The following is a 27038-nucleotide window of genomic DNA, read 5'->3' on the forward strand; positions in this document are numbered from 1 at the left end:
CACTGTACACTTACATCACTCAAGCGAAAAAATTCCCTCAAAACAATGTTCTATGAACTACTATTGTTCTGAGTTCTTGCAGTGTGGACACAGCAAAGAGGAGGGAGAAGTATGAAAAATTGTAAAATTGGTGGAGTTCCCCTTGAAGTACACAGCACAATTCTCAGATAGTCAGTAATGAAGATATTGACCTTTGACTCAAGGAACAGTAGCCAAAAAGAGGAATTATTTTGTCTGAATATTTGGTTGAATGAATAATTTGATCATTTCAGGCATGTTTACACCTTTTATTTCTTCTCATTTCACTTAATCTGTTTATTTGTGTGCTGCGCACATCAGTGCACAGTTCACAAGAATTACAATAGTCAGTCTTGACTCTAACCTTCATAGAAAAGTGTGAACAACAGAGCTGAAACTAATGGAGGAGCTGCAGGTATAAAGATTAAACACATTCATTACATGCTGCTTCAGGTGTGAAGTGGCCATCATATCATCCCCAAGGAAGGACATTAGGAGCATTTCAGCTTAGTATTGACTGAGCTATAACCAAAAGCTGCATTTTCTCTCTTCATTTTGTCTCAACCGTGGCATATTCCCCATTCAGATCAGTTACACTGAAGGGTTTTGGCTTTACAGGAGTCAAATCATCGACCCTCAGGAGAGACTTACTGATGTAAAGAAGCTGATTAAGGAAAGTTAAAGTGTCTATTTATTTAAGTACTGAGTGAACCTGTGAGTAAAAAGCGACTTACACTGTGGTATAAGCCCTCCAGAGAACAAGGAGGAGTCCAACCAGCACTGAGTATGATCTCATACTTAGGCTGCTTATCTGCTTTTGAGCATTCACTTGTTATTGCATACATTAACTTTTAAAAAGCACATATGCCAGTTTTTAAAAATATGTTCTACAAAAGTATAGGCTGTGGTACCATCATGCATAAAGCTTTCATGTCAGTGTGCAGTGTACTACAAGTATTTTAGTCTCCACTACATCTACAGCGTATGAGTAACAAGGCTCAGCTACATCATGTATTCCCTATAGGTACATACCAATGCCTTTTCAACTCTTCAACTCAGTTTGGTGTCTGATTTTGAGACTAGCCATTCAGACATTAAAGGGCTGGAAACACTCCAAAACAGACATGGGAAGCCTATGTACACATGGTTGTGTTTATACAAAATTGCTTGTCTACATACTTGGACATGCTCAGATTGATCACTTAAAAAGTAGCAACAATGGACATTCCCAACATGACATCACCCATTGGTTTGTGGACTCCCATTTTAAAGCCTCAAGTTTGGCACTTGGAGCTTGAAGTGACCATATTTGGAGGTAGTTAAACAACCCCCCAAACAGGTGTCATGAATGGGGAAACTACACTGCCCAACAAAAATAAATAAAAACAAGGGAACACTTAATGGTCACAGTATAACATCAAGACAGTTAAACTTCTGGAATATCAATCTGTCCATTTAAGAAACACAGTTGATTGTGAATCAGTTTTACCAGTTTTGGTGAAAATGAAAGTGACAACAAGTGCAATGGAGAGTGTGTTCTGTTAGTTTGCTAAACCAGGAAAACCTTCTTGCGACCACACATCAATATGTGTGGTCGCAAGAAGGTTTTCCTGTGTCTCCCAGCACAGTCTCTCGAGTATAGTGGAGATATTAGGAGACCGGCCTTTACACTAGGAGAGCTGGACAGGGCCATAAGGGCATCAACCCAGCAGCAGGACCAGTATCTGCTCCTTTGTGCAAAACGGACCTGGAGGAGCATTGCCAGAGCCCTACAAAATGACCTCCAGCAGGCTGCTGGTGTGCATGTTTCTGACTAAACTGTCAGAAACAGACTCCATGAGGGTGGCATGAGAGCCCGACGTCCTCTAGTGAGACCTATGCTCACAGCTCAGCACTGTGCAGTGCAATTGGCATTTGCCAAAGTACACCAGAATTGTCAGATCTGCCATTTGCACACAGTTCTCTTCACAGATGAGAGCAGGTTCACAATGAGCACATGTGACAGGTGTGAAAGAGTCTGGTGAACGTTATACTGCATGTAACGTCATTCAGTATGACTGGTTTGGCGGTGGGTCAGTGATGGTCTGGGGAGACATATCATTGGAAGGTCACACAGACCTCCATGTCATAGCCAACAGTATCCTAATTGCTGTTAGGTACTGGGATATAATCATCAGAGTGATTATCAGACCTTACATTGGTGCAGTGGGCTCTGGGTTCCTCCTGGTGCAGGGCAATGCAGGGCCTCGTGTAGCCAGATTGTGTAGGCAGTTCCTGGTTGACATTGATGCCATTAACTGGCCCTCTCGTTCCCCTGACCTAAATCCAATGGAACACCTATGGGACGGTGCATCTGACACCGCCAAGTACAGCCACAGACTGTCCAGGAGCTCATTGATACCCTGATCAAATACTGGGAGGAGATCCCCAGGATACCATCTGCCGACTCATCAGGAGCATGCCCAGATGTTGTTGGGAATGCATACAGGCATGTGGGGACCATCCACACTACTGAGTCACATTATGAGTTGCCATGATAAAATTCATACAAGTTGGATCAGCCTATGATTTAATTTTTATACTGATTTTTGGTGTTATTTTGAATCCAGCCCGCAATGGTTTGATGGATTTGGTTTCCATTGATTGTTGTTATGTCATTTTGGTCTCAACAAATTACACAATGTGCATCCGTAAAAATTTTCAACTTGAATAATCTGTTCATCAAGATCTGATGTGTGATTTAAGTGTTCCCTTAATTTTTTGAGCAGTGTAGGTAAAGCGGCCATTTTTTTGTACCAAGCTGTTAACATGTTTATTTCTGCTGTAAAGTTGAGCATTTTAACCTGGGGGTCTATAGAGTGCTCCAGGGATGACATGTTTCTGTAGGCTGACGTGAAAGGTGGCTATGCCCTGCTTTCCTCATCAAAACGCTTTACAATTTTTGCATTAAATTTTGGATTATTGCAGAAAATAAGATCTGTGACCAACAAACTTTTATGATACATACACATTTCGTTCAGCAAGATAAACTTCACTAAATAAACGTAACTTTAATGATGTTTGACGCCAAAATGCAATTGTCAGAAGTAACAAGCTAATGTAGAGGAACAGCCTCTCTAGACTTCCCTTGAACCAGTATTATCAATGAACAAGACCCACCAGACCACCGGGGGTCAAATGTTTAGGACTCACCCCTTTATTACCCTGACTGGACAAAAACTTCTTTCAGCCATCCTTAGGCCAAAAGGAGGTAAAAAGTCACTTGGGATCCCTCAAGTTTCAGATGCCATCTTAAAGTATCCAGCCTTGGGGCAAAACGCTGTGATGAACAACCCACTAGTTGTCGTGAAACAATGCTTCTTTGCTCGGCCACATCCTGTCCATTCACATTGCCCCGGGGAAATCATGCCCTCCCCTCTCTTACCAAATGTTTCTGTGTGATAGAATTGAAATGTCTGTTGGAAGTGAAATTATACATTTTATCCATATTATGTGTTTGGAGTTGTATAAATATAATTGGGGTTCTTTAATCAACTTGTTTGCATAAATATGTGCTTGCTCATTTTGTTTTTCATTATATGTTGCCACTATAGGTTGTTTCAGTTGTATTCATTTTAATTGGATGTTAAGAACCGATTTTGACCATAATGATAAGAGTATGTGCCTATCGCGTGTAACATGTCAAAGTATATGTCAAAGCTATATATATATATATATATATATATATACTATATATGATCTGGTATAATAAGAAGCATTACATTTCTTTTGAAATAAAGTAATCAGCCTGTTTTACAACTAAGAAGACCGCCTTATCAGATCTGCCCACTTTGGCCGGTTAAAAACATGTGCGCTCTGGTGCGCACGCTCTCTAGTCTCTTGTGTGTTTCTCTATCTTGTATTTCCATCTCATTTCCTCTCCCTTGTCTCACTCTCTTGTGCTCTTCTTGTTTTTTTCTTTTGTTTTCATATCTTAGCCTCTTTCGTATTTACGTTTTAGTTACGCTTTTATACTCTCACGATCAAAGTTATTTTAAAGTTTTGCTTATCCAGTTTTCCTTTATCTCCAGTTTTTCAACACTTTTATGCACGTTAATAGTAACTTTGATAACAATATCGAATGGCCAACAATATTGTTTTCACCATTATTATAAGCGGGGCGGCAGTAGCTCAGTCCATAGGGACTTGGGTTGGGAACCGGAGGGTCGCCTGTTCAAGTCCCCGTCTGGACCAAAAATATGGAGCGTGGACTGGTAGCTGGAGAGGTGCCAGTTCACCTCCTGGGCACTGCCGAGGTGCCCCTGAGCAAAGCACCGAACCCCCCAACCGCTCAGAGCGCCTGTCATGGGCAGCCCACTCTGACATCTCTCCACTTAGTGCATGTATAGGTCCTGTTTGTGCATGTGTGTGTTCGGACCTGTGTGTAATTGACAACAGAGTGAAAAATTGAATTTCCCCTCGGGGATTAATAAAGTATATTAAAAAAAAAAAAAGTCCAAGTAGAAAAGTGCCCTCTTCGACCTGCCTCTTCAGCCAAAGATTCATCAAACCCAGTGGCTGCCAGCCACTTGCCACAGTGATCCTTGTGCCAAACCCAAAGGCTTTTTGCAGTGTAAAGAGAACCGATGTGGGGGTACCCACAAGACTTCACAGGCTCAGCCGCCCCCTCTTCCACAGTGCGCCAGCTGATTTCATTCTACTGGAAAGTCCGGGAGTTGCAAAGTGAAAGTTCGGGGCCCCGGGAGAAACGTCTTCATGATTCACTGCTAAGAAGGGAGGCAACAAACTCCCCTCACAGGTGACCCGCTGGGCAGTGGTAAGAGCTGATGTCGAACAGGAGATCTAATTACCTTGATCTTAATTTAGGATTCCTTAGATAAATATTTTGCGCATTCCTGCGTTCCCGATTTATCTTCACATAGGCCTACTCTCTCACTACCACCAAATTAAATAACCCACACGAGTGTTACTTCTTGTTTTAATCCATTTATACATACTGTTGATTTTGTGTTATTTCATATATTATCATATTATCTTCCCCTACACTAACATTAAGCTATAAACAAACCAAACTATGGTTGCATGTCTTAATGCCATCCCAACAGCATGGCTGTCAAGCTGTGTTCAGCGTGATGACGTTATATAGTCTCATTTAGTCACTTGTTAGCAATCACCTTCTTTCAGACACATAAAGGTTTTTGAAATTCACGAGTGGGGTATTTACTAATGTATTCTATGCTGTAGAACAAAAGATGAAAGTCTCTTAAGCTTGTGTTAATCACAGACCTTATTTCAGACATGTAACAAAAACCCATTTGAAAACCCACTGACTTTAAAATGAGGGAAGGTAGTCTTAGGACTCATTCTTGGGGTGCTCTGTGAGGATTGACTCACTCTTGGAACCAGCCTCAAGTGGCCATTCGAGAGACTGCAGTTTTTGGCATTCCATGTTGGCTTCATTTTTCAGCCCCAGAAGGTGCCTTTTGGTAATAGACCTGCATTCAAAATCTTGCTTAGGTTAGAATACATAAGTATTAGAGAATCAAAATATATTTAGAATATCAAAAGTAAAAGTACTTAATATGCAGAATGGCCCATTTCAGAATATCATAACACTGGATTATAATTAGTAATGCATTTAAGTGTTTATCACTAATGGTGCAGATGGTAAAGGTGAGGGGGGATTCATTTTTATTGTTTCTTTTATATATATATAATGCCTGGTAGCTTGATCTATAAAAGGCTAATACATCATAATGTTTTAACTGATTATATTTTGTATTACAAATCTGAATCTGAAAATCAATAGGTACAAAAAAGATGTAAAATACTGTGAATGTAGTGTACTTAAAAGTACCAACATGTAGTGGAATACAAGTATAAAGCAGCATGAAATGGAAAATTTTAAAAAGTACAATTACCTCAAAAAACACAATATTTGAGTAAATGTACTTATCTACATTCCATGACAGGTGGACTTTAATAGGGAAGGCAAGTAACATCTAAGTTATGAGAATTATAGCCCATAGCTAGGGCTTTCATAGCCCACATATTACTGACTGCATTTATTTGACATTTTTCTATGTACACTACATGTAATTCTTAATGTGTATTTGCTTTGAAAGTACAAGCATCACTGCATCAAAGTGAGCTCAACTAACAGCACAGGTGGGACAGTTATAGTTGTAAAACAACTTGTTTGTGAGTGCTTATTTCCTGGAGGAGACATTTAGTTCTTCCCGTGGGTGTCAGGCGACTGCAGAGAAACGGAGCGTAACTGAGTGAATTGAGGATAAAACAAAGTTTCTTCTTATCAACTGTGATAGATTAGCTCACAACGTGGAGATTGGTTGTATAGTTGAAGACGGATGAATGGCAGAAAAGTGTTATTTCTAAAGAAGAAAAACAAGTCATCTGACCTGCATTTACTCATAACAAACTCAATGTGTTTACTATGTTAAAAATTATTTTTTTAAACACATCATAAATTAATAATGGATCATCAAAATCCATTCAGTGGTGTCTGGGATAATCGTGTGTGTCGGACAGATTGATGGGCAAATACACAAATTATGAACAAGCAAATTAATGGACCAGGAAATGGATTAATATATTACATGATATCACATCAGTTCATTTATTCTAGCAAAATAAGAATCATAAATACAGAAGAAAAAGCTACACAGATCCATAACAATTAACACTAATGCTCAACAAAGTAAGAGAAAGAATGAGATGATGAAAGCCAGTGTTAGCAAAAGAAACAAAGACACAGAAAGTGAAGAGAGAAGAAATGAAAGAAATAATCCAAAACTACTACTAAATCCAATGATTTTTGGCCCCTCTCAGTTAAAGAGCTATAAAAAGTCTCACCTGAGGGACTCTCTAGTCCACCAGCTGCCGCGTCTCCCCCTCCCCCACTGGTGGAAGTGGTAGGAGCAGTGGTAGTACTGGTTGAAGTACAACCACTGTATTTCTTACGGCCGCTGTAATTAGTGCTGCTCTCGTCGTCCAGGACTGTGGTGGCCCCTGATTGGATTCCAGAGTCTGAGGCGTAGTAGGTCTGCTGCCATTCAGCCACCTTCACCACACTGTCCGCCTCACTCACTGCAGGGAACAACACATGGCTGGGATCAGACATTGGTAATACTTCTAGTCCTCAAACTACAACTGTTACTGCTACTACCACTACGTCTGCACTGCCACTACTACTGCTGTTACTACCTATACTACTGCTACTACTACTCATACCACTGCTACTTAAGCTACTACCGCTACCTCCATACTACCACTACCATTACTGCTACTACCTCTGCTACAGCTACTACTACTGCCACCAATACTACTAGTACTCCTACTACTACTTCTGCTACTAAAGCTACAAGCACTATGTCCACACTGCAACTACTACTACCGCAACCACCTCTGCTACTGTTACCACTAACAATCCTACTATTACAAGTGCTACTGCTACTTCCATTCTGTCACTTCTGCTACTGCTACCACTACTGTCACCACTGTCACTACTTCCACTAATTCTCCTACTACTACTGCTGCAACCACTACTCCCAAATTATCACTACTACTACTGCAACTACTACTGCTACTGCTACCACCACTGCCACTACTACCACTACTTCTACTGCTATTTCCATACTGCCACTGCAACTACTATTACTACAACTCGTACTTCCAATTCCACTACTATCGGTACTATCAGTACTATTACTGCTGCTACTACTACCACTACTATCTCTACTGCCACTATTGCTACTACTTCCACCCCTGCTACTAGTACTACTTCTACAACTATTAACAGAAGTTTTAAAATCCATCAGTGATGCCGTGGGTGAGAGAACTGAGAATATTCTTCTATATAAATATAAATATATAATATAAATATTATATATTTTTTCAGATACAAGATTAAAATTGACCATCTTTTGCCATTTTCTGTTGCTGTCTGTGGTCCTTAATTTATGCAAGGGCTAAATCGCACATACTACCACTGAAACTAAAGACTGATTATTTATTCTTTTTGCTGCAGCCAATAGGAATGCCCTCTCTCTGAAATGACCTGTGATTGGCCAAAGTCTCCTGTCACAGGTTGGATTTTCTAAAGCCAGAAAACAGAGCCAAGGGGAAATGCAGAAGTCTATAGTTCTCTTAGCCCAGTTTGTTATTGGTTTTTAATCCAAAGAAACTGCCTACCCCAGCTTTAAATGAAACCTCGATCTCACACAGGTGTATGTTGTTGTCCTTGGTAAACCGCCCTGAATCATGAATACTTTTGATTGGAGATATTGTGCTTGGAGCTACCTGGTAAGCTTTTAAATACAATGGAGCCAGAGCACCAAGGCTAAACACATCCTGTTTCAAGTATTGTCATGACCAGAGTACTTTGATTACTTTTTGCAGTAACGAGTAACCTAACGCGTTAGTGTGCTGTGTGAGTAATCAAATACTTAAGTACATTTTCAAACAAGACATCAGTTACTTCCATTACTTTTATAACGCTGGTTGTTCAGCTCCGAAACAGCAACAGCTGTTGTTTGGTTCTAATAATGGAGATACTGTAACGTTAAACCTATCAATCTGAAAGAAGCCACGAAGCTTGTAGACTCACTCACTCTTTAGACGCTTTGCTTAACTAAAGACTGATGACTTTCTCCCTGATTTTGTGTTTAGATGGGCGGATAAAATTTCAGAGTTTAAAAAACTCCCTATGTTGCAGAACCAATAGTAAATCTGCAGGGCGGTCCTTCGGTGGCTCGCTGAACTCTTGTGCTTGTAAACATAGTCCGACTAGAAACACGTGTAGCAGTACAAAATGGCTCAGCTGTGCTCGCAGAAAACACCATCAAAGTTAGTGGATGTTTGTCGCGTTTGCGGCGATACATTCTCGCCAACTAAAAGAAACAAACATAATCTTTTACAAGGCCATGACTCATCCGTCCGGCCGGACTATAGAGGGAATTGCCTTGTAAACAACAAGGCGATTCCCTCTATAGTCCGGGTAGAAAACCAGCAGAGCTTTTATATATATATATATATATATATATATACATATGTATATATATATGTACACATATCACATTTTTCACATCACTGTATCACCGTTTAGACTAATCCGATGTTTGTAAAGTCTATAAACACAATGATTGAACAAACATTACTATTTCTGTGTGCACGTTTAGCTGGGCTAACCGTTAGCTGTTAGCCCTGTTAGCCGTTAGCGGGGTCTGTAATAGGTAATAACTCATTAAACGGTCCGTGAAAAAAAATATCTTTTCCAGCGGATATCTTAGTTACAACATGATTGAGCTAGCAAAGCAGTTTTGTGTTGCTATGTGTGGTATTTATTCAGTTTTGGGAAATCACGATGTCTAGAAAGCATCAGCTGACAGGGACAGCTAACAGCAGCAGCAAAGCTAACATCAGGACGTCATCTGTTAAAAGCCTCCCGTTGTCGGATACGACATGAAACTATTCCAGTTAGCTCAATCATGTTGTAACTAAGACATTGACTGTAAAAAATATTTTCTTCACAGATGAGCACACGTTTGATAAAACGGAGTTTAATCTCTCGGCATCCATTTTCAAGATCTCTGTGTGTTTGTTTCCTTGCGGACGAGAAAAGGGGGAGCACACATTTCCGAGTAGGCGTGTCCTTTTCAAAAATGCAAGAGGTGTTGCTTTGTTGCCGGCCGTTTTTGCCGGTGTGTTAAACACACTTTAGAAAGGAGTGTCCCCAGACTATCAGAAGGCGGAGATCTCTGATTGTCTGGTGGCGAGACTACGAAGCTTGTGAACTCGCTACGTGGTCGGAGAAATGCTGCCGTTGTCTACGGTGGAGTCTAAAGAAAGGTGAAGTAGGACTCGCTGACAGACAGGTCAGACTCAGGACTTGCATTATGCCTGGTACACACTACACGCTGGTACTCACCAATTATCCCTGGTCGTCTTTCATGGCATGTGTGATGTCATCAGGTTATTCTTGTCCTATTTTTATTACTTTCACTATTATTTGAGTCACTGTGTCTGTTCATGTGCCAGCCGACATGTTGTTGTAGTCACCTAAAAGCGTCAGCAGAAGGCAGGAGCTACATTTGAAGCACCGTATGTAAACATCAAGCAAATGTATCCTCCACAGCCAAGTTCCTACAAATATTTCAGAATAAAAGCCTATTTAGAAAATGGAGGGATTCTCTCAGGCGAGGTTATAAGGGGCTTTTAATTTGAAACAAGTGTTGAGTTTGAAATGACGGTGCGATATGTTAACTTTACAAAGATAGCGGGAGCGGATGAAAAGTAAATATATAAACACACAGAGGGATTAATAAATAGCGGACTGTTTCACACCATCATTTCCCCTTTTACTCTATGTGGTAACATCTCTAGAGGAAATATTAAAAACGCTGGGGTGTTGTTGTCATACAGTTGTCTACGGCAGCAGATCGTTCTGTGTTTCTACTGGTCAAAGTGACGACTGTGATGGGAGAATTGGATCTCAGTGAAGGGCAAGTGGTCCATAACTTTAATTTTGGAGACAAAAAATGTAGGTTAAGCGCCCTGTGGTCCATTGCCCAATAGGAAATGTAGAATACTCAAAAGTACTTTAAAAGTGCTTGAGTTACTTTTCTCAGGGAGTAATGTTGGAAGTACTTTTAAAGTAACTGAGTTACTTTACTCAGGGAGTAATACAGTAAAGTAACTGGTTACTTTTTTAAAAAGTAACGCAGTGAAGTACTTTGATTACTGTAACCCTTGGGTAACCCTTACCCAACTCTGGTCATGACAACACTAAAGTTGATTATTTTAATACAGTATTTATTTTTTCCTGATGTTTGTCGAGGCAGACATCCAAAAATGCCATTTGGGCGCCTTAGAAAGGACATTCAGTAACAATATTATGGGGCATCACAGCAGTAAAATACCAGACATGTCTGTAAAATAGCTACCTCTGCATAAAATACACACATATGGAAAATGGTCTATGCAAATGTGTCTGAAAGAAAGCCAATTGTTTACACTAATAGTATCATGAAGGTTTCAATTTTCAAAGTCTTTACTGTTTGTCAGTGTTGTGTGAGGATCAACAGGTGGGCCACTGCCTGTATATGAAGCAGCATACTGCGATCTGGGGTCTAGGCGAGCACAGACCATTAACAGTTGAGAGGTGTAAAAAATCATTAACATTAACAATAACTAAAAGATTTATGATGATGATTTATGATTTATGCCAGGCCACGTGCTTTTATGGCAATGGCGTCACCCCTCTATTTGTCAATTGCAAAAATAAGTTGGGGAGATGCTTCAAAGAGTTAATTAAAAATATCCAGCGAGCAGTGATGTAGTGGGTACGCAGGTATACAAGGGTATACCCACCTCTTTTTCTGGCCATTTACAGTTAAACCACCGATCAACCAAAAAGCTATTGCAGTATAAAGAAGTATACCCATCTACTCCTCGGCAACCTACCCACCTGCCTAGTAGTACACTTGCCTCATCAGCTACCACTACATCACTGCCAATAAGTCATTCACTGATGTCATTAATTTACAGCCAAATTTTTGCCAAGTCAAAGCACTTGTTTGGAACTATGGTGGCCCACCTTACAAAGCATTTGATGATGATCAGTCCAACAGTTTTGGAGTTATGTCTGTATATGTGCTGAGGCACGCCCCTTTTGAAGTGCAGTGGTCAATGTCTTTGATATAAACAAGTTTTTAATAAGCTTGGTCCTATAATGAAACACAGAAAATTTGATAGTGATCTAACCTATGTTTTAGTAGGAGATGTAAAAAAAAAAAAAAATCAAAATTCCAGAAAATAGTCAGGCTGGCTGTAACATGCTTTAAGACTTGTGTGTCCAATTTCATGTCAGTCAGACTAATGGTGTGAGTGGTGTGGCCTTTCTAATGAAGAATTCTTGGGCCTTACTTATAGCACCCCCATCAGGCTGGTTGGGCTCATATTTGTTGAGCAGCATTTGGTCACAGTTTCCACTTATTGGTAAAAAAAAATGTACGTCTCTTTAATGTACAGTCTCACAGGAATTTGCACAAATGTTTAGTAGGAAATAAACAAAATAAACCAGCACAAAAACAGTGGGGTTTCCACCCTTCAGGCTTTAACACCTAATTATTACCTACACCCAACACAGTAAGAAGTTTTAGAATGAAGGAACATCAGACATTATACATTAGTGACTGTTTGTGCTTCAGATGTATACTATAGATATCAATAACAGAAAAGAGCTGGCCACTGTGCTGATAGAGCACTTACTTTGCATGGACATCATCTCCACCCACTGGTACCACTGCCTTTACTGACCTCTGACCTGCAGAGAAAGACAGGAAACATTAGGTCTGCAAACAGGATTGCCTTACAAGATCCAAGCTAATCCTTTTCTGAAGGATTAGAACTTTAATCACTATATTCTGTACAGCATGTTAAAGAATTTGTTCTTGTCACAGTCCTCCAAGTAGGGCTGGGCGATACGGCCTAAAAAGAAAAAAATCTCTGATTTTTTTCACAACAAATCCGATTCACGATTTAAATCGATTTTTTCCCCTCCTAGTTAAAAACAAAATATTTGCGGCCTGGTAGCACATACCTGGGGTCCAAAACTTTCAGTATGTGAATAAACCCCAGCTTTTCCACGGTAGCCTATATATGGGCACCACATCTCTTGCAATATACATGGCGACTGCATCTGTGATCGCTTTCCACCGGACCCCTTTCTTATCATATGGCAGTGTTTCCCCTACTATCATATTGGATCACAACAGAAGTCATTTAAGGTTACCCTTCCTATAGAACAGGTCTATATCTTGTCCTTTTATTAAACAAACTAAATAGCCTTATGTTACAGGCTGAGCCTGATGTGTGTGGCTTGTGTGTGTGTGTGTGTAGCTGTGTATGTGTCTAGTTGATGTAGGAGGTATGAGACGTTAGCGCGCCGGGTGTGGTGTGTGACGTCAGACGGATGCGCCCCAGGAAGAAAGTGAGGCATGTGCTCTGCAGCCACAGTGAAGAAGCCTACACAGTTCTGCATGCTGTTTTTGAGTTATTTCCCTCTATGTAAAAGTCAGACACTGATGAGAGAGGTTGTGCATCACCCCTGCAGTGCTGAAAATAAAGTGCCGTTCTTTTACGCAGACGAAGTCCCGTTGTTTATGTGTTGTTGCCACAACGAGCTAACACAAGCTAAAGGAGCTAATGGTCTTCGGAGGTCCCTTTACTACGGTTCGGGGGTCTGCCAGCTTGGCGTTGTTAACACTTATTTATCTTATTTACACAACGGCATGTCATTTCTGTCCCTACAGGGTGCGCGTCTAAAATCCTCCTCTGCTCTCTGTGTCGCGCACGGCAGAGTTCGGCCCTGATGCGCACACAGACACAGACACAAGTGAGCACACAAAAGTGCTGAAGAACTCGTCCCCTCTCTTGAACAAGTTCTTCCCCGCTTGCTGCCATGTATGTGTATCGCGCGGGGGGAGGGGGTGGGGGGGGTGGGGGGGGTGAGCCCACTCTGAACTACGGGAGCCCAGCGTGGAGCGGCGGTGGCGGATTTTAAATAGAAACTCCATTTTCATTAAAACAAATCGGCCTAAACTACAAATTCAAATTAATCGATAAAATCGATTTATCGCCCAGCCCTACCTCCAAGATATACACCCCATGCTGCATATATGTGCTCAGTTCATCAGAGGGGTCAGTCAGGGGTACTTTTGCTTTTCCACAAATCAAACGTGAGCCTCCAGTCACATGTACACCAGTTTTCCTGACGTGAGTACATATTAATGCCAGTGATTTCAGAGTGCATATATTTGTCATTCAATACCATATTTTGACACTCACACAGAAGGAGGGTATAACATCCATAATAAACTTGAGGATGTTCTTTACTGCGTGCAACTTATATTTATTGCTGGTGTGATAAGAAATAATTTCTTTCCATAAAGCCAAATACTGCCTGAGGAGCAGCTGCAAGTTACACAAATGTCAATGCTGTGAAGCATATAAAACTCCAGAGAGCACCTTTATCTAACTCCCAGAAGCCACAGCTGGTGAAAGGTCACAGTGACTCATCTTCCCTTCCAAGAGCCCTTCACAATCCCCACTGCCTGGTGGGAATTCCCACTAATGCTCAGAGGAAGATGATGTAAGTATTTTTATGCAAGTGCACACAAGATATTGCTACACTCAAGTACATCCAGCACATCCACCAGTGGAGCTACATGTAAAGACACCTCACTATTACCCAGGAGACATTCAGATTGGTTGGCAATTGCTAGTCGCCAGTAGGTTTCTTATGAGTTCTAAATAATAGCTGACACAAAAAAATAAGGACCATTTGCTAACAGTAGTTGGGTAGAAAGCATTAGTAGGGTTAAATGTACTTCAGTCAGGACTACATTAGTCAAAGAAAACTTTATTTCCATTGGCAGTATTATATTTGGCAGAATGGCTCTGTTCTGGGGCCTCTCTGTCTTTCCTTGGGCAGAAAGCCTAAGGCAGACAGAGCACAGCTCTCCACCCTTCCACGCACTTAAGTGAAAAGCCTAAGGTGAAGAGAGCACACCTCTCCAGCAATTCTGCATGCCTACATGGAAAGCCTTAGGCAGAGACAGCACCTTCCACGTGCCTATGTGGAAAGCCCTAAGGCAGAGAAAGAATACCTCTCTGCCCTTCCAGGTGCAAATGAGGACAGCCTGAGGCAGAGAGAACAAGCCTCCCTGCCCTTCCAAGCACCTACAATGAAAGCCCAAGGCAGGGAGAGCAGTAGTGAAGACCTCCCAAGAACAGAACAGCGCCAGCATCAATGACAAACAGAAATGACATTGTTAGGTCAGACAAAACATGGAAGGGAGGATTTGGGGTGGAGGCAGGTTGCAAAGTGCCTTGCAGAGGAAGCAGTAACAGTAGGCAGGCCAAAGCAGATTAAATAGGGCACCCTGAATGAAATTTGCCAATGGGATCTGTGCATCAGCTCCACTACTTCCTGAAAGTAAGTAGGCATGAGTATTTCCTGTGCTATACTATTGGATTAAGTGATTAATCAGGTGTGCGGCACACCCAGCACACACCTGATTAATCACTTAATCCAATAGTATAGAACAGGAAATACTCATGCCTACTTACTTTCAGGAAGTAGTGGAGCTCGTGCACAGAGCCTATTGGTTGCATAGAGAGGAATCATGTGATCCATCAGCTGACTGCCTTCCATTAATCAATCAGCTGATCTATCAGTTGATTGGACTGCTTGGGATCAGCTAATGTAGCTGGAATGTGAGGTGAGCTTGACATGGTGTCCTGCCTGAATAAATGCTATGCTCAATTAAAATGGCTCACATGGTAAATTCAGTATAATGTACATTTCCACTAATTCCATCAGTGCTACAACATCAATCATTTTGCTCACCACACTGCTACTTTCAGTGTCTCCTTTTAACTTTGCAGTTCTATTCTGTGGTGTTAAGCTTATGCCAATTATACTTAATGCTTCCTGCACAAATGTTTCACAGTAAAGACCTTAAAAAGGGGGGGTTAAACATTCAATGATTCCATGCAGTTTGATTAAACTAATATTTAACAGGCGGAGTCAGGGTCATGATCTCTATAATGAAGCCAGCTTGTCTACTGTTGACACATGACATAACTCTCTGTTGAAGTGCTGATGGAATTAGTGCTGTAAAAATGTACATTATACTGCTGAGGTAAACAGGTATGGGACATATACTTTTGTCATACTTATCTGGTTTCATATTTTCATATGTGCTGTTATTAAGTACCCGCTGTTTTGTAAATGATTTGAAATAACACCACCAATTACATTTTGTGTGTCTGAATTGTCTAGATTTAGCATTATCTATCTTTCATTCATCTGTTAACGGCTCTCTAAGTCTTCTTAAGCTTGAAAAGTTTTTGTCACATACAGCAAACATCTCCTCACGATCCGCTAGCTACATGTCCTCTGAATATGCTGTGAAAAAGTCCGGTCTCTGTAGGCAGCCCAGGCTCCAGAAATGGCAACAAAAATACTTCACTTCTGTTTACGTTCAACAATGTTATCAAACACAACGGATCTAGCTCGTCTTTTAGCCTCATTGTAGCCTGTAGCTCTAACTGCCTCTCTGGGCACCGCACTCACGTGTGCGCACTTGCACGAGACCGTGAAACATGGGCACTGCGTTCATGTGTGTGTGCTTGCTTTTGCCGGTCTCGCGCTGGCTGGTTGGTGCAGCCTGGACCAAAATGTTTTTGTTGCCATTTGCGGAGCCTGGGCTGCCTACAGAGACCGGACTTTTTCACAGCATATGCAGAGGACATGTAGCTAGCGGATCGTGAGGAGATGTTTGCTGTATGTGACAAAAACTTCTGGTTATAACTTGACCTAGTAAAATAAAACGTGTCTGTTACACATAATAATCAAAATACATCTACCTAATTTAAAAAAATGCAACAAAGAGGCTATGCTTGGCTGTCGTTGGTCACTAGTGTGCCTGCTCCATAGGCCCCACAGTGGCGGAAGATCTGGATAATTTCATACTCCGTACAAAGAGCTTTTTTGGCTTCACGCACCAGTGAGCAACGTTCATAGGAATTAACTGAGAGCTACCTACAAAGTTGTATCCAGGTCTCTTTATACATCCTTGGTGATATGTCAGTGATGAGTTTTCAGCTTGTTTCGCTGATCCCATGTGGCCAGATAGATTATGTTATGCATAATTTGTGTTTGCAATGAAGTGATGATGTGTGTACTGTACATGTGATAGAAAGGTCATGTTTCAGTACTTCCACCCATAATTAACACCCATATTTTACACCCAAAGCGGCTGTAAAAGGCTCTGTGTCATCTCGCACATCTATCAATCAGCCCTGTGTGTGTGTGTGTGTGTAGTTTTAAATTTCACCCTTTAGTTTTCTTCTCTGTCATGTGTTAAGAACAGTGTCTTATTTCCCACAATATAACATTCATGATGAAGTGCAGCATTACACTCGTGGATAGTGTGTGTGTGTGTGTGTGTGTGTGTGTGTTTGCTCGGTAGGTTTAAATGTGTCTTCAAATGTAGTGAATGTACCTTATCTAATAACACCATCGGCCCTCATAAAATCAATTGACTCTCAATTACAACACATTGTCTGCATATGGGAGACAGCAGCAGCTTCCTTGAACAGTACAAACACAGCAGAAATTAAATGTAAGATTTTTTTGTTCCTCCTTGCTGATTAAATTAACATTGACCACCTCTCTCATTGATGCCTGTGTTAAGTAATTAATGGAGGCAGGTTACAGAAAGTAAGCTAGTCATCAATAATGATGGCCGCAGCAGTTTTAATGACAATGATCAATATGATACAATGATATATATGATATCAGCCTACACCAGGCACAAAGGTTAAGCCGAATTACATTTTCCAGTCTGCCTGGTTTTTGAGGATATTTGAGCCACTTTTTCTCCCAGAATACCTAATTCAGCAAGTCAAATTCTTGTGTTGATCTGAGGGGGGCTACAGACAAACATGTGCTACAGTACTTTAATGACTCATGGGCTTTATTTACACCTGTAAGTGAAAATCAGCTTCTTAGCTTCTTATTTGGAAAATGCTAAATTCTGATCTGTTTCTCCTCAACTAAAAAAGCTGTTCTTTCACATTGGCCACTGTTATTGTTGAATGGAGCCTGGCAGTGTCAGGGGAAACATGATGAGACAACAACGAAAGTTAAAGCAGTGAAAGTCCATGTAGGGTGGGTGGAAAGGGTGGTGGATGGGTCCAACCACCAACAACTTTCACCCAGGAGGCCAGTGTTTGGTTCCTGAGTGATTGTAAAGCCAAACCCTGCTTTTGTTGCCTAAACCCAACCACATCCTTTTGTTGCCTAAACCCAACCACATCCTTTTGTTGCCTAAACCCAACCATATGCCTGTGTGGGCAAAATGTAACCATGTGCATTTGTTATCAAAAGACATGAAACGTCAATTTGAGTCGTCGTACCAATGTCGTGCATTCATATTGAAAGACACTGTATGCAAACTGTACATTTCCTGTGAAAACAAAAGAGTATTTTGAAAGCAGATAATGCATGTCACAGGTTTAAGTTGATACGGCGTCCCGGAAAATCAACAACCAACGTACCCAGGGTAACTTGCACATCATATCTCGACATGGAAAGTCCATGACCAAACGTTGATATGTGACAAGGTCAAAGTTTGTTGTTTACACACACATTCACACACTTGTTGTTGAGGCTACCATACCACGATGCCACCTGCTACTCAGTAATCATTCACACACACTCAAATGCCATTGGAGCAGCCACTGGGTTCATTATCTTGCCCAAGAATACTTCAACATGCAGACTGCAGGAGCTGATTGAACTGATCTTCTGATCAGGGGATGACCTGCTCTACCTCCTGAGCCAAGGACACAATCTGTACACTTTAAACATACTTGTTTTCTATAAAGATGCGAAGTCCCTCCCTTCACGTTGTCCCCCATGGAACCTTACTTGAGAACTTATTTTGTGTAATTCACGGCACAATTCAAACCAATAAGATAATTCTTTGTCTCTCACCATTGACTAGCACACACATTTTGTTTGGGACAAGACAACTGGAGGAACTACATCTTTCTATTAGACAGCTAACAATGTAGGTGTAAATGTAACTAGAGGTGAGATGGAGTTTTATTAAACATGCTCCCATGTCAGATTTAATCCTGGATTGTTACACATACACAAAAGACCGATGCAATGATGCAAAGTTGAAGGTCACTTATCTCCTTCACTTCCTGCTATCTCAAGCTACCTGTCAAAAACCTACAGATGAGCCCATTCTCTGCAAAAAAAAATAAATAAGGAGAGGCCATACAGCAGCATCTCTTCAAGATGATCTCAGGTTGGGCTAGGCAATATAAATGATATGCCCTAAGGACCAATCAGGATAGAAACCTTTCCTTAATGAGGAATTTAAGACATCTGTATACTACTGATTAATTACATTGCTTGACAACCTGCTGATGACAATCTCACTAGAGAAACAAAGATATTTCCAACTAATCATATGGGGCTCCACTGTCTCCAGCTGACATATTGGCGTAATATTTATATCAAGCCAATATGTCAGCTCTGAAATATATTATCTATAATAATCTCTGAGATTTAATGTGTGAAATGTGAATGTCTGGTCATCTCCGTCTGCTCTCGGCCTGCTCAAATCATAAACACATCTGCTCCCTGGATCGGCACATCTCGTCCACTGTGCCTTGATTACCACTTCTGTCTGTATGAAGCATCGGTTGTTAACTGGTGTAATGCAATGTGGTCGATGTGTATACCGCTAAAAGGATGTTTCACTGGCAGACACTCTTAAGTGCAGCACAAGGAAGTGTAAGAAAAGGTAGCGAAAAAGAAGCACATGGCTCAACAGCAACAAAGCATCCTAGACATCCTCCTTTGAGACAGAAGAAAATTAAGAAATTGCACAATTGATCACAATTATCATTATATAATATATGAAAAGTTTCAAAGAATGCCCCCTGGACTCCCCTGCAAGGCTTCACTCTGAAAACTATAAGCATCCAACTTGTATTCACAAAACTTACAGTATAATGTCTCTTCCAAGCACCTTCCTTGTTGTATCCTCTCATTTTAAACAGCCAACCCTTTACAGCAGTGTGGTGTAAATTGCTCTGTGCCTCCATATGTTTGTTGGAGTCCCTGCCTAATTAAAACTGAGCAGACTCTGTAGGATATATGTGGAGTTAAAATGTCATGGAAAGTTTGTCGCCGGATGCTGGAGAGTTCCCTCATTGGTGTCTAAGCTCTGCAAAGCAAAGTATATGGAGGAAGCATAAAATTAGAGCCAAAGAAAAGGAAAATATATAGAGAAAAAGACAGATGGCAGATGAGAAAAGGAAAGACGAAAAATGAAAAAGGGGAATGGAGAGAGAACAGGTGAGCTGGTGATGACATGAAAGACGATGAAGATAGTGGCGAGCCAGAGGGGAGGGGAGGGGAGGTGGGTGAGAATGAAAACAGCCTGTCAGCTGTGTACGTTGGGTTGTTTCTGTGTGTGTGTGTGTGTGTGTGTGTGTGTGTGTGTGTGTGTGTGTTGTGACATATAAGCCAGTGTCTGCATTCTGCTGTAAAAGCTATCTTATTCCACTGCACCAGTAAAAGCAATGCCTAATTTATAATGAGAGACAGTCTGGTTCATCTGTTCACAGTCTGGTTAGAAATTAAAACTGAATGTTCAGTTACATTTTTCAATTTAATTAATAATAAAAGTACTGAAATTTGGTGATAAAAAAAATACAAAAATTGTTTTGTCATCAGATTTTACAACATGAAAAAATGATACATATGAATCAAAAAGATTTTCAATCTTGAAAGTTTAAACATAAACAAAATATTTCTCAAAACTCCATAAATAATTTAGACTATGTACATTATTTAGTTTTTGAGATATGCTCATTTTTATGAGCAGAGTGCAATGGCATTTTGAGAGATTCATCATTCATTCCTTTGGCGCTGCCACGTGTTTTTGTGCCACACATAATATAGCACAGTGACGTGATTACGAGCATACAATGTGATGACACAGAGGACAGGTGCCATGATTTTCTGCTTCATAAAGAATGAATGTCTAGCTGTATGTTTTTTGTTTTAGACTGACATATATATATAGGATTATGCAAACAACAATCTCCTGTGGACATTACAGGGAAACTCACAGGGAAAGTCCGGTGTAAAGCGGGAGAAATACCATGTTTGCACCACATGTAAGGTAACATAAGGTAATGACATGGGGAAGAAAGATGCCTCAGCTTTTTTTTTTTTAATCTATTTAAACAGAACCATGCAAACAACAACCTCCTGTCTGCAGGCAATCCTGTTTTTTAAGGGTTAAATCCTCTTGTCTCCATGGGGGTTCAAAAGCAGTGTCTACTGATTCTGTATCAAACTAGCCATCACGCATCACCATGGCTAAACCACCTGTTATTGGATTGAAATGGCCCAGGACACACATCACTATGTCCGCTTTTCAAAATGGCGTGTTAACACAGTGCAAACATATTATACTCGTGAAATTAATTGGATTATATTCACAGGAAGTATAAATCACTTAACCTGCATCCGTTATCAATTAAGAAATCACACTAAATTGTGAGGGAAGTTACTTTATTCTTTGATGTTGGGTTGTTGGATAACCAAATGCTGACAATGAATGTTATTTTTGGAAACTGCGGTCATTTGAAAGAGACCGTCTGAGGTGGCTAAGTCAAAAATTAAGGCTAAATTTAAAGCAGACGCAATATTAAGCTCTGATGTGAAGTAATTCATTTTAGAAATGGATGGAATGTTTTGTTTTATAACTGTATTAAAGAACTATTTTTGATAAACTACAAATAGCATCTCATGATTGTACACCTCAGCACACCAGTCAAGTTGCACGTACAGTTTACATCCATGTCTGTGAAAACATGAATGCTACACACACTTTTTCCCACGGCAGCACAAAAGATCTATATGTCACAGTGAAGTTGACCTTTGACCTTTTGGATATAAAATGTCAATTTGGCATTTGTGTGAAGTTTTATAATGATGAATGCTTGAATTCTTGAGTTATGGCCAAAAACATGTTCTGCAAGGTCGCAGTGACCTTGACCTTTGACCATTAAATTCTAAGCAGTTCATTCATGAGCCCAAGTGGACGTTTGTGCCAAATTTAAGGAAATTCCCTTGAGGCCTTCTTGAGATATTGCATTTATGAGAATGAGACCGATGCAAGGTCACAGGGACATTGACCCTCAACCACAAAATTCAAATCAATTCATTGCTGAGTCCAAGTAAACATTTGTGCCAAATTTGGTCAAAGACCCTCAAGGTGTTCCTGAGATACTGTGGACATACAGACCTACAGATGGACAACGTGCTGATGGACTGAGGCACAACCTGAAAACAAAAACTTGTGGGCAACAGCACTCACAAAAGCCAAAAAAGTCAAAATGTATAATTTAATAGGGCAACACAAGGTCAGGCGCGTTTCAGCCTAAGCCTTCTTCAGTGTATCAAACAGCAACCTGAAAACATAATGCCTCCAGCAACGGCTATCGCCAGCGCAGAAGCATGGAAATGCAGGAAATGCAATTAAATGATGTTCATTACATTTTTAACATTTTCTTATTGAATTGTTGATATGTATTCATCCACCACATGATCAGACACTCTTTCTGATGGCAAAATGTGCTTGAATTGTAAAATTCAGGGGAAAAAAAAAAGGGAATTTGGAAAAACTGATTTTTTTTGGCTTTTGAAACAACATGCTCTCATCCTAACACGTTGAATACCAACATTTGGTCAGCGGACCTACATGTCAAAACAGGTACCATCCTGCATCAGACGTGTCAATTTACGCTCATTTTGTGTATCGTCAAAATACACTTCCGTTTTCCCAGGATATGTAGTTTGTGCTCGTCGAATGCATACAATATTTTCTAAAATAATCTTACAATGTAGGTAATGCACTTCGTTTTTAGGTTTACTTAAGTTTAGACAACAAAAGTACCTGGTCAGGTTTAGAAAAAAACATCATGGTTTGGCTTAGAATTAGTATGGTTGTTATTAACATAATATCATCACATTACATCTGTCACTTGCGTAGCCTGCTACATATACAAGCACACTACATTAATAAAATTAGAATAACTTTGGCAGTACAAAAATCAAACAGTGAGCTGTTGGGTTTGTTTTGCCCATCAGCCTTTCCGTCCATCCTATGAGGTCTTTCTTGCTATTTACACTACAGTAGTTGCTCCCATCATAGGCTTAGGTTGCTCCTGCGCATCAGTGTCCGACGCAAAGGGCCACTGACCAAGCGTTGGTATTTCATGAGTGGGGAGTGAGACTGGGCTGGTTGCAGAAATTTAGCTAATATTTTGAGCATGGGACATTCTTTTGGTGCTTTCAAACACATCCTGTGGTCTTGATGAGTAAAATGAATTGGCTCAGGTGATCACTTAACACTTTCCCCGCCAGGGTATTTTTTCTAAGTCACCAGCCATCGCCAGCATTTTTGATCATATTCACTAATCTTTCAAGACCCACAGAATATTTTTTCCTATGAATATGTAAACAGTATATACAAGAAACCAAAGAAGAGAACTTATATTTCTAAATACAAAAAACATTTTATTCTATCTTATTTCATTTCTTTTTTATCATCATTTTAATTTGCATGTCATAAGCTGAGAAAGATGCATTTTTGTCAAATAATGTCATTTTCAAGTACAAATTAATTTTTACATTTAGATTTTTTGATTTTTCTCATTTCCCTACATCAGTTTAAAATGTATAAGTGAAAATATTAATAATAATAATAATAATAATAATAATAACAATTATAATAACAAAATTAAGAATAATAATAATGAAAATAATATTCTCTTCGAGGTAGAACACGTTGCCATGTTCAGTAATCGTTCAGTGTCTGTAGTGTTGTCTCCCTCTCCTGTTTTGTCCCACCAAACTCGTTTTCTTTCTTTATCGGTGCCTGCATTTTCGTGCAGTTTACAAGCTGCAACATCTTCTTCCGGTTTCGAGCAATTCTTCTTCTTTGTTTGTTTTTGGACACGGTAGTGCTGTTCTACTTCACATGATGTGTAACAGCGCCCTCTATCCTATAAGAGTGAGAACAAAGATTGCCAGACAATCTCGTCAATGGCGGGGAAGCGTTGGGTCAGAAATGACGGACAATCTCGTCAGTGGCGGGCAAAGTGTTAATTATAAAATATTGGTCGCTTATGTGAGGACAGAAAAACCACATACCACAAACCTGCTCACATAGACCAGTATCTCAATTAAAACTTTAATCACCACTGACCACATCAAAGATTAGTAATGAGAAGGACCCTCCTACACAGAGCACAGCATCTTATCAGTGAGGAGGAGGTCAGACAGAAAGAGGTGCATCAGTGATCACATCCTGACTTAAGACCAGAGCTGACACTGCTAAATCACTAGGGACCACCAGAAGCATTCCAGTGGGACTCCCTGACATGGCTGGACTGCCAGAACCTCTAACCAGCCTTCATGTCACAACAAGTCAGCACTTGGCACAGGAGGTGAGATTGAAAACACAAAGGTGTCAGCTTTCCACCAGATAGAGGTAAGTCCACTTCGAAAATGACACACACAAAAAAAAAATACAAGACTCCATATCAACACAAGCATCGTGTATAGCAATGAAGATGGTGATGACAATCAGTTGGTCAGTGGAGTCGGCTAAATTTCTGGGGGTATTTTACATGTTGATCCAAATTTTTTTAAATGTAGATACACAAACAAAATATTTCTTAACATTTCACGTTTTCTGAACTATGTATATTATTTAGTTTTAAATATGCTCATATTAATAGGCATAGTGAAAAGGCATTGTGATAGATTTATCACTTATTGAAATGGGAGAAAGAGGCATTTGCTTTCCTTTGCAAATAAATGAATGTTCCAGCTATTATAGTTTTCATTTTAGATCGATATACATACAGGATTATGCAAACAACAATCAGCCCCACACCCATCACGAGGAAATTCCCTGGGCAACACTGGCATAATTAAGGCGAAATACTACATTTACACTGCACGTAAGATACGGTAATGATGTGATGACAGAAGCCTTAGCTTTCTGCTGCAAAAGGAATAAATGCCTTAGCTTATTTTAGACTGATATATACAGGACTACGCAAACAACAACCTAACTGAGCCACTGGAGTCTGACAGACTGTGAGCCAAGCTCCTGGCAAAATGAAAGCAGTCAAATTTCAGCAGAAGTTGGAGGGAGCACATGTTGTTAGCTTACTAAAAAGTAAATGTGTTTTTTGGGGTGACGAGATGAGATATGGCAGTTATTCTCACAGGAAAACCAATATGACAACATTGTGGATTTGAAGCAATATAAAGCAATGTAAAATGTCTGTTTGCTGTTTTAAAAGTATAAACATAGGAGGACACAAGTACTATTACTACAAGTAGTACTGGGTCTATTCACTTATCTTTTAAGTAGTTACATCTCCAGTCTGACCTCAAGTGCACAGCTGAAAGGTATGTGGTTTGTTTACATGATGTAAAAAGAAGTCCATATTTACTAGATGATGTGACGCTGGTAAGATAGAGGGAAGTTTACTAAAGTTCATTTACAGATATTACTTATATTATTTTAGTACAAAGCTGTACAAGACTGTTGGCAGAAATAATGGACTGGTCACTGTGACTGACATCTTGACAGTTTAAATGGCACCTTGTTCTGCCTCAATTACACCCATGTGTGCGTGGGTGTGTGTAAGAGAGCGTGCATGTGTTCTCTGCATGTGGGCATGCGTATGTACGTGATTTAATGTGTGTGTGTGTGTGTGTGTGTGTGTCTCTCTACTAAAAGAAATGTCTCCTGTCAGAGCAAGATGTGGGCTTTTTGACACATACTGAAAAACTTTCAGAGAGAAAGCACAGAGGGAAAAAAAGCTCTCGTTCTCTCTCTCACACACACACACACACACACACACAATAAGGAACAATGCACAAATACTCACCCTGCACTTCTCTCTATCTTCTAGTGTCTTTCAATCAGGATGGGCACCTGTGCCGTGCCATCTTGAGAGCAACTGTGATTAGAACCCTGATGTGAGCATAGCAACCAAATGTGTTTCTAGGTAACACCAGGGGCACAGTAAAAGGTGTTTCTTACCACGATAATGTTGGAGATTTATGGAGCTTCACTAATGACACAACTAATTTATCTGCAAGTCAGAATTTGAGAGTAAGGACAGATTTACAAGCTCAGAACCAGATTTAAACCCCAAAAATATGCTTATTGTTAAATCCAGTTTGTGTCCACCAGCTGTTCAGTCAGAAAGAAGTTCTAACATATGACCTTAACAGGCAGGTATGGGTGTGACCTGTTTACGCCTAGTAGCTAAAAGACTGTTATCAATTCACTTAAGTCAAAATGTTAAAGAGGGCAAAGAAAGATCTACTTTTGGCTTCCTTTGCCTGTGTATCCACCTTATTCCTAGCACCATAATAACTTGCTTGAATTCTGGGCGCAACTTCCAGCGCTTAACCAAAACTGGCGTTTTCCAATGGTAACCATAAACCTAACCCTAGCAAACGGTACACACCTCTTTTCTAGAGCAACTGTAAGACAAAATATATGGACCACTAGGGATGTAACAATATGGAAAATTTGATATCTCGATCATAGTGACCAAATTATCACAGTAAACGATAATATCGCAATATTTTTTTAAGTGCTGTAAAATGAGATACATTGAAATAATTTCACTAAATCTTGTAACTTTATCATGCTAAAATTTTAACAGCCAAAATCTTGTATTAAAATGAAACTTTCACATTAAAGAGGCAAGGGATTGGCACAGCAACAGAAAGATTTATTTTAAATGAACAAAATATGTAAATAAATTACAGGAACAAAGCTTATTTGTCTGGTGCATTTTAACAGTCAGCAAAATATGTAAACAATTAGGAACAAAACTTGTTTTATTATTTATTTATTAGCAAGGAAAAATATATATAAAACAAAACAATGCAAGAGTAGAACAAAAAACATACAATATATAGAACAGATATCACAAATGTGCAGGAGAAACCAACAAAACCCTAAGGGCAATGGTCATCATTACACAGAATAATTCACACATTAGAAGTGTGCATGTGAGTGAGAGGATTACCTGTATGAGAAAAGGAGTGCACATTCTCGTGTGTGTGTGTGTGTGTGTGTGTGTGTTTGGTCAAGACTGCGAGCAGTGAATTTAATTAACCTTATAAAACTGAGAGCCCCCATTAAGGCTCTCGGTCAAAGGTTAACACGGCAGCGTTTTATGTTGTTTCCTTGAGCTTATGTCAAGAAAGCATAACTGGACGTCTATATCGATTCTAGCTCGCCATACAATAACCATAATCATAGTGATTCAATCACAGTTGATCTCAATTAGCG

At 40.1% G+C, this 27038-nt stretch overlaps 1 protein-coding gene across 2 annotated transcripts in view; it reads right to left on the bottom strand.

Annotated features, from left to right (window-relative positions):
* LOC117268579 (junction plakoglobin a) overlaps window positions 1-27038 on the bottom strand; it is a 242118-nt gene that overhangs the window by 110670 nt on the left and 104410 nt on the right. For both annotated transcript variants that reach the window (XM_033645157.2, XM_078161288.1), the window contains exons 2-3: window positions 12307-12361; window positions 6892-7125 (exon numbers count right to left, since the gene is read on the bottom strand). In XM_033645157.2, the coding sequence (XP_033501048.1) occupies window positions 6892-7125; window positions 12307-12322 (250 nt within the window). In that variant the 5' untranslated portion in view covers window positions 12323-12361. The remainder of the gene's footprint in view (window positions 1-6891; window positions 7126-12306; window positions 12362-27038) is intronic.

Source organism: Epinephelus lanceolatus, chromosome 18, assembly GCF_041903045.1.
Source record: "Epinephelus lanceolatus isolate andai-2023 chromosome 18, ASM4190304v1, whole genome shotgun sequence".
NCBI classification, from domain to species: Eukaryota; Metazoa; Chordata; class Actinopteri; order Perciformes; family Serranidae; genus Epinephelus; species Epinephelus lanceolatus.